We start from the raw sequence: 11,476 nt of genomic DNA on the forward strand, positions 1-11,476 counted from the left end.
AAACCAAGAGCAGTTCCTGAGCCAACAGACGGTCGCTCTCTATAATGAACTGTCGGTATAGAATATTAACTGCATTTTAGAGATTTTATGGAGAGGAAACATTTTAGGGAAAGGCAGGTATTAAATATAACTATTCCCTGTAGTTCAGTTGGGCGCACAGTTCATTTACCTGTAATTGAAAGTTGTATTGACCGTTTCTCTATATGGATTGTTTATACTGTACATATAAGTGGGTGCTGCCCTACTAATTGCACTGACAACTACACAGCCCCTATGTCGGCATTTCTAGCTGGGAATGTTTCAGGTTCTAGAAAAAATGTAACCTGCCCAACACATTCCCTTACTCTGTATCATCTCCTCCGACCCAGACCCACCATCCACAGACTCGGGGCCAAGGCTCTAATCTCTGAGCTGGAGAGTGGGACAAACTCAGAGTCGGAGGAAGTGAAGAAGAGAATTATAGAGAGCAGCATCCAGTCTGGAGTCATCTCCTCTCTCACTGCCTTTGTAGCCGTCAATAAGGAAACCAAAACCCCCGTGCAAGGGCCCCCTGTTCGCAGAGACATCCCAACCCCTGGTAAGTACTTACACGTATGTTCCGTGTGCTGTTTGCTCCTTGTTCATAACACAGGCTGTGCAGGTGCCCCCAGGTTGTGCTCATAGACTAAATGGTGAGACAGAGATAAAAATATCAGGTCTTGTATTTAAGGCGGCATTACAGTTTTACTTTAAGTTAAAGTTAACCTTTAAAATACGTGAATGTAAAACAGATGAGGGGGGCTATTCTAAGCACTTTTGTCATTTACATTCATTATTTATTTTGTTTTTATTCCAAGATATTAAGGGATACATGTACTGTTAATATGAATGAATTGTGTTACAACAGCGCCACCTGCTGGTCAGTTTCCCACCAGTCTGACCAGCAAGTAGTCAAGGAAGTTGTCAGGAGAAAGAAAGAGGCTGATGTTCTTCTGCTTAGGAATAAAATTAGAAACCTTTCTCACATCTTTCCTAAGCAGAAGAACATCAGCCTCTTTCTTTCTCCTGACAACTTCCTTGACTACTTGCTGGTCAGACTGGTGGGAAACTGACCAGCAGGTGGCGCTGTTGTAACACAATTCATTCATATTAACAGTACATGTATCCCTTAATATCTTGGAATAAAAACAATATAAATAATGAATGTAAATGACAAAAGTGCTTAGAATAGCCCCCTCATCAGTTTTACACTCACTTATTTTAAAGTTTTACTTATCCTTTAAGATGAGCTCCTCTGAACTTACTCCCTTAGTAAACCTTAACGGGTAAATGATCTACCTGCTTTCTATATCTGCCTACCTGCTCTGTTTCTTGGTTCTGTGCTTTCTGACATCGCCCGAAGTTCCCTTGTGAGGCAACTTTCGGCGACTTCGGAAAATGAAGCATTCCGAGTGCCATCCCGCCGGAGATTTACATTGTAGCTGGCAGGAAGGCAGTTTGGAGAGATTAGTAGCCTGAAGAAGAGGCGATTTGTCGCTGGGAGAATAATCTCCCCCGAATCTTAGCGTGTGTCACCACCCTTAGAGTGACAGCACACAGGGAGACTAGTTGCCCCTCAGTTGACCTTCTCTTGTGTGGGCAACTAATCTCCTCTGAAATGCTTTACTGCCAGTGATAAAGTGATTCGCTGATGGTAAAACATATGCAGTGCTTCGTTTTTCCAAAGTTTTCTCTTGAGGCAAGAGGATTCCACTATACATATCCCGTATATTAGAGAACCTTGGATCTGCTGGTATTTACACTAGTGAGTCTGTATACGTTTCACAGCTCTGCAACTGCTCATATTTTATCCAAACTACTGGACCAGGGTCGGACTGGGGGGGCTTGGGGCCCACCGGGGCTACTGCCCCCCCTACGCACCGCATTTGTGAGTATGCGCGTGGGTCTGTGTGCATGCATTCTGCGCTAGGTTTGTGCGCACGCACTACATTTTTTTTTTGACGGTAATACAAACAAACCACTGAAAATCTAATATTGCCATTAAGAAGCGGATCTGGGCCCACAAGAGCCCGGGGCCCACCAGGTTTTTTCCCGATGTCCCGCTGGCCCAGTCCGACACTGTACTGGACTACAGGATGAGTCACATGATCAATTGAAATAAATGATGGAATTGATTAGATCTGTCTATAAATGTCCTTTTTTTTCCCTTTCTCAGGATTAATGTATGGGGCGCCTATGGCTTGCATGAGGAGTATGCCAGCTAGTGGTATGTACTTACCTATATATTCCAGACTACACTGTATTTGCTCCTTGTTATTATATTGCCCATGTGGGGAATAAAAACATCATCATGTTGTCATCTGTCAGGCCTTGAATTTAAAGAGACAACACAGTGGGGCTCATTTATCAACACTGGGCAAATTTGCCCATGGGCAGTTACCTATGGCAACCAATCAGTGATTAGCTTTTTAAAGCCAGCTGCAAGCAATACAATGAATGCAGCAATTGGTTGCCATAAGTTACTGTGCATGGGCAAATTTGCCCAGTGTTGATAAATGACCCCCAGTGTGTTAACTAGTCTAGACTAACTAGTCCTCTTAAGAAACTTATTACAGAAATGATACAGAGCTGCCTGCAGTACTCACCTAATTTCTATCCTGGTTACCTAACCTACGTCCTGGTTCTGTGCTGAGCCAATCTCAGCTCTTTATAAAAGAAGCACAGTCTGTGATTGGGTGGATCATGGTTATAGGATCTCTGCCATTATTAGAATACTCTTACTACCAATTCATTAACATGAGGCAGCTAAAAGCATTATGGCGGCTTCTTTGAGCAAAAATCTGGGAAACAGTTTACTGCACGACACATATTTGTATATCCCACAAGTACTGCATGGCACTACTGATATTCATTATTGAATACATTGCATCGCCCCAGTGCGGCTGATATTTACACCATTTTACTGGAGATCAGGGTGAATCACATTACCCACTGATATATTATTGAGGGGATTGATTGGGTTTGTATCAATATTTTTCTAAATTTTGTTTGTTTTTTTTCTATCAGGCTTCATGTTTGGGAGTGCTGGGCATTCTAATAGAATCCTGTCTAGTAAGTAACTTCATACATTTACTATTTGCTCCTTGTTTTTATACATGGGACCAGAACATGAGTATAAACCTTTATCACAAATGAATGAAGAACTAAAATAGTGCTGTTTAGTGTTTGTCAGGGCCTGTAGTTATTTATCAGCCCCATATTGAGTAAATGACACAAAGCTGCCGGCAGTACTTACCCACTTTACATCCTACCCACCTACTCTACTTCCTGGTTCTGGACTGAACCAATCTGCTAAATGCTGGGGGGGAAACACTCAGTGGCTTGCAGTTCTAGAACATGGGCCATTCAGGGGCGCTTCACCAATGAGGTGAGTTGAGGCTCTCGTCTCAGGCGGCAGCGCCCCACTAGGTACCAGGGCGGCAAAAATGCTGCTCCTGGTATTTAAGAGGCTAATTTCTGGTTTTCAAACCGGAAATTCAGTTCTTCTAGTGCAGAGAGCCAAGTTAGGCTCTCTGCGCTACCGTACTGGCCCTCTTTGCTGCCCTCGTGGACCTCCCTGGACCCCCTAAAGCACAAAAAGGTAAGCGCACAGGGGAAGGGGGGCGGCAGCAACTGCTGCTGCCTCAGGTGATGGAGGGGCCAGGATCGGCCCTGGGGCCAGTACTTATGGGACCCAACCAACGGCCACTCTTGAGACCGGGTTTTATATTGTAGTTAAGATGACAGACAGTTATAGAGCAAGTAACAAAGTAACATAGTAACATAGTAAGTTAGGTTGAAAAAAGACACATGTCATCAAGTTCAACCTTTTAATTTTTTTTAACCTGCCTAACTGCCAGTTGATCCAGAGGAAGGCAAAAAAAAACAATCTGAAGCCTCTCCAATTTGCCTCAGAGGGGGAAAAATTCCTTCCTGACTCCAAAATGGCAATGGGACCAGTCCCTGGATCAACTTGTACTATGAGCTCTCTCCCATATCCCTGTATTCCCTCACTTGCTAAACACCATCCAACCCCTTCTTATACCTATCTAATGTATCAGCCTGTACCCCTGATTCACTTCCCAGCTCTCCCTGTAACACCCCTTTCCCTCCTCTAATCTCATTGGCTCCCTCCTGTCTGCTGGGAGGAGCTACTGGTGAATAAAGCATCCGACCCTTCCTTGTACCTATCTAATGTATCAGCCTGTACCCCTGATTCACTTCCCAGCTCTCCCTGTAACACCCCTTTCCCTCCTCTAATCTCATTGGCTCCCTCCTGTCTGCTGGGAGGAGCTACTGGTGAATAAAGCATCCGACCCTTCCTTGTACCTATCTAATGTATCAGCCTGTACCCCTGATTCACTTCCCAGCTCTCCCTGTAACACCCCTTTCCCTCCTCTAATCTCATTGGCTCCCTCCTGTCTGCTGGGAGGAGCTACTGGTGAATAAAGCATCCGACCCTTCCTTGTACCTATCTAATGTATCAGCCTGTACCACTGATTCACTTCCCAGCTCTCCCTGTAACACCCCTTTCCCTCCTCTAATCTCATTGGCTCCCTCCTGTCTGCTGGGAGGAGCTACTGGTGAATAAAGCATCCGACCCTTCCTTGTACCTATCTAATGTATCAGCATGTACCACTGATTCACTTCCCAGCTCTCCCTGTAACACCCCTTTCCCTCCTCTAATCTCATTGGCTCCCTCCTGTCTGCTGGGAGGAGCTACTGGTGAATAAATCATCCGACCCTTCCTTGTACCTATCTAATGTATCAGCCTGTACCACTGATTCACTTCCCAGCACTCCCTGTAACACCCCTTTCCCTCCTCTAATCTCATTGGCTCCCTCCTGTCTGCTGGGAGGAGCTACTGGTGAATAAAGCATCCGACCCTTCCTTGTACCTATCTAATGTATCAGCCTGTACAACTGATTCAGGGAGACAATTCCACATCTTCACAGCTCTCACTGTAACAAACCCCTTCCCAATATTTAGCTGGAACCTCTTTTCTTCTAATCGGAATGGGTGACCTTGTGTCAGCTGGAAAGATCTACTGGTAAATAAATCATTAGAGAGATTATTATATGATTTGCCCCATTTAATACAAGTCAAGACCTTATTTGCACTTGATGCTGCTGACTGGCATTGCTTGCTACAGACAAGTTTATTATCTACAAGGACTCCAAGCTCCGTCTCCATTATGGATTTGCCTAGTGCAGTCCCATTAAGGGTATAAGTGGATATTGTTACATCCCAGGTGCAGGACTTTACATTTATCAACATTGAATCTCATTTGCCACTTAGCTGCCCAGATTGCCAGTTAGTCAAGATCCTGTTGCAAGTGCCACATCCTGGATGGAATTAATTGGGCTGATAGTTTTGTCTCATCTGCAAACACTGATCATCATCACAAAAATATTGATAAACAAATCTACAGATAAACGTATTGGTCCAGTTCTCTCTCACCAGTCCCATTATCAAGTAGTCACAGAAGTCACTCCATACCTGGCCAACATCGCTGACTCGTTAGTGTTTCCATTAGGTGGAGATTTTTAACCAAAATCAGTTACTAATTGGGCAAAGCCATAGGCAGTGGAAAAGAGCAACTTCTTTTTCCGACCATCTTGGGCAGGTGAGTTTAGTTTTCCCATAGGGCTCATTTATAAACAAGGGGCAAATCTGCACCAAGGCAGTAACCCATAGCAACCGAAGAGCAATTAGCCCCTTTTTCCACCAGCTACAGGTATAACAGTGACATCAAACATCTGATTGCCATGGGCTACTGCCAGGAGCAAATTTGCCCAGTGTTTATAAATGACCCACAGTTTCATTGCTGAAGATGTTAAACACAAGGCATTGTGGGTAAAACACCTTGGGAGCAACAATATGGGGAACGGGTTATTAGTACAATTAGTGCACTGTATATATCTGTATGTGCCACATATACTGCATGGCTGATATTCACTAGTGAGCCCACATACAGGGTTAACTCCGTGCTGATGTTTTTCTAAATCCTAATTTCTGTTTCAGAGTCAGCGAGCATGGCAGTGCCTAAAATGGCACATCGAGGTGGTGGTTTGCATTTTCAGTCAAAGGAATTTAAGAAGGAATTTCCACCAGCACCTCCTCAGTGTCATATAAAAGGGTGTAAGTCTATACTGATAGCCAGTCTGTGTATTCCTGGGCCTCAGAGTGTTGCACGGGCAAGTACTAGGCCTTTCTAGACCCACTTTGTGTATCCGTGTGCCCCCAAATGTCCCAACGTATTGCCTTTCCTGATACCTGCTTGTAATGGAAAGCATTGATTATCTTAAAGGAGAACTAAAGCCTAACTAAAGAAGTAGGTAGAAATGCTGTACATGATGTTTTGTGCTTCTGTACCAGCCCAAGGCAACCACAGCCCTTTAGCAGTAAAGATCTGTGTCTCCAAAGATGCCCCAGTAGCTCCCCATCTTCTTTTCTGCTGATTCACTGATTCACATGCTCTGTGCTGCTGTCACTTAATGAGCTTAGGGAGCCACTCACAATATACAGTACACATAGAATAGAAATGTCACAATATAAGGCTGATTAGTAATTAATACACATAATTACTACATGGCAGCACAGAAACCAGTGCAATTAGCATCAGAATTGAATAATCAGCAAACCTGTAGCATCAGCTTATATTACAGCCAGGGAAGCTCATTTTCTGCTGGATAATTAGTGACGAGCCCTAAGCTTAGCTTCTCAACAGCCAATCAGAGCCCACTGAGCATGTGAGTGTCACAGACACTTTCCAAGATGGTGACCCCCTGTGACAAGTTTGAAGTCCTGGATCATTGCTGCTATTGACAAGCTCAAACTTTAGCCTCCTGCAATAAGTTCACTGTATAAAATATGGCAGATTTTAGCCACATTCATTTTTAGCGTTTAGTTCTCCTTTAAAGCTCACCTTTGTGATTAAGCAGCATCTGTACAGAGCCATTCTCAGCGCTTTGTCCCATGGAGGGAGGAGCTTTGGCCTGACTTTCCCTATACCAGACACTTGTGATACTTCTAAACACTGCCACAAGATTAAATCTGAGTTACCTGGGAAATGTGATGCTATATCTTTAAAATAATATTTGCATTACAAAACATGTGTGCTGCTAAATAGTGAAATGGCACGATTTCATTGGCCAAATGGGGATGCATGGCAGATTGAAGCTTGATGCCTTTGAAACCCCCTAGGCGCATATTGTATTGCATTTGGTGGTATCCTATGGAATGCCTAAATCTGATTGGTCACATAGAGTTGTGAGTCACTGTAGGAGGGGACTAATGTTTTGTGAATGGAAAGTAGTTGTTGATCTCCTTGTTGATCTCTGTGTCCAATGAATGATAGAGGCCCAATGAGTTTATATATTAGATTTTGTTTTCCAGGCCCTAAATTCAGTGTTCAAGCAAACGAGGCTCCGGCCCTTTTCAGACTCATTTCTTTGCAGAAAGCCGATGGTTCCTGGACTCTCAACTCAGAATTGGCTTCTATCCTGGGGCTGTCACTGAAGGAGATGCGAAACAATGACCCCAAACAGGTGCAGTATATGTGCATTTGTAGCCATGGGAAACTCCTCTGTATATTGACAGTGTGCCCTATGGGGACCTCAGTGACAGATATGGAGATGGTACAATCAGGCCAGAGGATCTCCCCAATGGGCACCAATCAACCCTTTCTTATTTTCACCATAGGACTTTATCCCACTCACATGTTATTGACTTGGGTCTTGCAGCTCTAGGGTAGAGCCCTATTGTCAGGCTGACACTGTACATGAAACTGATGAGGGGACTCTTCTAAGCCCTTTTGTCTTTACATTCATTATTTATTTTGTTTTTATTCCAAGATATTAAAGGGCATGTAAAGGCAAAACAATAAAATCCCATTTTTACTTTCTTTAATGAAAAAGAAACCTGTCTCCAATATACCTGTACTTTAATTAAAAAATATGTATCGTTTTTATAAGAAACCTGACTGTATGCAGTGAAATTCTCCCTTCATTTACTGCTGTGGATAGGAATTGTCAGACGGTCCCTAACTGCTCTGCAGGGAAACAATCATACTTATGAACAGCAGGGGGAGCCATGCAGAACTCAAGCAGCTTTGTTTGTTTCCCAGTAGAGCAGTCGGCGACTGTGTAGAGATTTGTATTGGATTTTATTTTTGCCTTTACATCCCCTTTACTGTTTCCAACTCCAGCTGCAGGGACAAAGATCATGGAGCCAGATTTAAACAGATAAACTGGGATTCTATTTGGAGGATTTTTTTGCTGCAGCCACTGGTTCTGCAGAGTTGGAGAAAGTTTTATTAAACAATACAAAAACTATAAAATCCACATTAGATTACATGACAACACAGGAGCCAGTGCAGTCTGTATATTCTGATTATTAATCAGTCTTGCTGTATCGGCTTCTGGCAGATATTATTTGACTTGTGCTGTTTTGTTATTTCATGGCGATCCCTAAGCAGCCCAGATCACACTGAGCATGTGCACAGTCTTGGTCTTGCAAAGATGTATAACAAGAACTTTGAAAGCATAAATCATTTGTTTGATTAGGCTTGTGGTGCAGTAAGTTCATGTTTATGTTTAGTATACAAAATACAGCATTTCTTTCTCCTGACAACTTCCTTGACTACTTGCTGGTCAGACTGGTGGGGAAATGACCAGCAGGTGGCGCTGTTGTAACAAAATTCATTCATATTAACAGTACATGTATCCTTTAAATATATGACAAATGTATATTAACTGCACAAGCACTGAGAAAGTACATTTATGCTTTATTACTAATGTGGTGGTTTATTATCCCCTTTTAAACTGACAGTAAATTTAGTTTTGGGGTGTGGGGAGAGTTTTGGGGGGATCCATGTGTAGCTCCACCCCTGAGTTACAGATTACCCTGCAGGGAAGTAGAACAATATTATCCAGTAATATTTAGTATTAATGATAATGTGATTTAGGACAGAGGCTGCCAGACAGGTCCTGGGGGTGTGGCTATTTATTAATGGTCATATATGACATCATTGTAGTAAAATCAGGTGACTACAGGAGTGTAGGAGCTGCAAGATATGCACAAGGCCGGGCACCCCTGTATTAAATCAGGTTCTTTTCTCTACCCCAGAGCCCCGACCCTGCTGTGTGGCCGACGCTATTGGCTGTGATCTGGCTCCATGCCCACTGTTTGGATCAGAGAGATGAGTGGGAGTTGCTGGAACACAAGGCCGTGTCCTGGATAAAGTCCGGAGCAGGTAAAGCAATGGGCATCTCTCTGTTTATTAAAGGGAAAGTAACACCAACTGTCTGTTCTGATTGGGCTGTTTGCTGCTAAGTGTAAAGTGCAAACAATCTGTGCAGGTTTATTCCACAGAACTGAGCGTTTTGCTTCCGTGTCATTGAACTTCTATGAGTTTATGTGGTGCAGAGCGGGAATATAAATATTCTTCACTTACCACAATTTTGTGGGAATATAAGAAGGTTGTGGGTGCAACGTAGAAATGGAGGCCTGTACTTGATCCAGGTACATTACAGCTACAGAGCTCCCTTGCACTTCATTAAGGTTATTAGCCGTTGTATTGGAGCTCGGTGCAGGCACTTTATATATAGTGTTTTAGTGAACACTCTACATTAGGCCTCTATCTGTTACAGTGTCTCACCTGCACATTGTGTTCCTCAAGCTCCTCCTTCCTGAGAGATTCCATCCCATAATCCATTCTGTCTCCTAACCTGCACATTGTGTTCCTCAGGCTCCTCCTCCCTGAGAGATTCCATCAAGGCCGGGAATGATCTGCTGAAATCTGCGGTGGATCCTGAGGAGTTTGGCTTGTGAGGAGAGACAAGAGGAGGAAGATTTTCCCCTAATTACTGGGAAGACGACTCCAGTTGTTACTGCTGCTTCAGTTTGGCTTTAATCATATAACAAAGATGATTTATATTGGGACTGTCCCTGCTTCGTGCCAGTTCAACTCCACACTGCCCTACCCCTCCCCCAGGATTGTACCACTGCGATGCATCCAGAGAGGTGCAGTTGGAATGTGCAGCACATGTGAGGCTTGGGGTGAAAGTGGAAACAAATAAATGTGCAGAACTGCAATAAGATACAGGGGCTCATTTATAAATGTGTTGGTGCAAGTTCTGGTCATGACACAATTTCCAATGAATCCACCCTGGAGTGTGTTAATCTGGAGCTCCAGAGAGCCCTGCACTTAGCACCTGCCTTGCTGGACTACCATTGTATCTTGTGCCTATTTGAGTCTCTTGCCCATCGCCCTGGCCCCAAAGCCTCACATTTACTGCACATTTCAGCTTCTAGTTCTGCACACTGTGGCCCCACACACAAGCCTCTCGTCTCTCTGCGTTGCTTCATGTGACTTGCTGTGTCTAGGGCTCCCAGGCTACTCCTTTAAAGGGGAACTTTGCCCACAATCAATACAGTACTAGCAACATTGGTATGGGAATTGTGCAAAAAAATCTGACGCACCAAAAACTCCCACCTGCGCGAATTTTGATGTAGAAATTACTGGGAAATCATATTATGACGCGATTCCTATTCAAGTTAGTGGCATGTGATCGCCCAGTGATTCCAGAACAATTTTTGGCTAATGACTGAGGGAAATAATAATGAGGAAAATAATAATGACAAAATATTATGCCCTGTTTGCCAAAGAGCAGAGTGATCCACAGTGTACAGTCCTGGTTCCCACCCTAATCCCATTCTCTTGCATTACAGTTATTTAGTTATATAGTTACACTTATATAGTTATACAGTTATATAGTTATATAGTTATACAGTTATACAGTCACACTGATAGTCTGATACAGTTACATTATATAGTTATACAGTTATATAGTTATACGGTTACACTGATACAGTTACAGTTCTATACTCATCTCAATAAGTCACTTCTGTTTCAAATCTGCATAAAACAAATGAAAAGCCATTGTGTATGGGAGTGTTGAATGTCTGGAGTGTAGTGGGTACAGTTGGTATAAGTGCCCAGTAACTCATGGGTTAAGGTGGCCAAACACGGGCAGATAAAGCTGCCGATATCGGTAATTTAGACCAATTTGACAGCTTGTGTTTGGGGACTTCTGACGGGTCTTCTCTATTGATATCTGGCCACAATATTGATTGGGAAGGTTTGATTTTTACCCGACCGACCCGTCGGAGCCCCTTGGCGCATCGTAATTCAATTGTTCGACCATACGGCTGAACGTTCGAATTACCCTCGATATAGCCATGCCGTTAGTGGCATATCGGGGAAAGATCCGCTCGTTTGGGGACCTTTGAGTCTATGGGCAGCTTTAGTTTTAACATCACCAAGTGACTAACTGAACAATATGGCCTTTTTACCAGACCCGGATCAGACTGCCTTGTGCTGAGCCAGATTGGTCCAACCTAAACACTGGGCCCTTGAGATAAAGATCAGGTGAATTCCATCCAATCAGCTGTG

The 11,476-nt window shown here is 43.5% G+C and overlaps 1 protein-coding gene across 1 annotated transcript in view; it reads left to right on the top strand.

Moving 5' to 3' along the window:
- The window catches only part of vwa5a.S (von Willebrand factor A domain containing 5A S homeolog), a gene marked incomplete in the record, with an annotated part of 28,736 nt that extends 17,773 nt beyond the window's left edge, over positions 1–10,963 (top strand). Inside the window, 6 exon segments of the mRNA NM_001086493.1 lie at positions 369–577; positions 2,195–2,245; positions 3,046–3,062; positions 7,416–7,568; positions 9,148–9,274; positions 9,770–10,963. Of these exon segments, the coding sequence (NP_001079962.1) occupies positions 369–577; positions 2,195–2,245; positions 3,046–3,062; positions 7,416–7,568; positions 9,148–9,274; positions 9,770–9,852 (640 nt within the window).
- Positions 10,964–11,476: the final 513 nt, after the last annotated feature.

Source organism: Xenopus laevis, chromosome 1S (genome assembly GCF_017654675.1).
Source record: "Xenopus laevis strain J_2021 chromosome 1S, Xenopus_laevis_v10.1, whole genome shotgun sequence".
Classification (NCBI taxonomy): Eukaryota; Metazoa; Chordata; class Amphibia; order Anura; family Pipidae; genus Xenopus; species Xenopus laevis.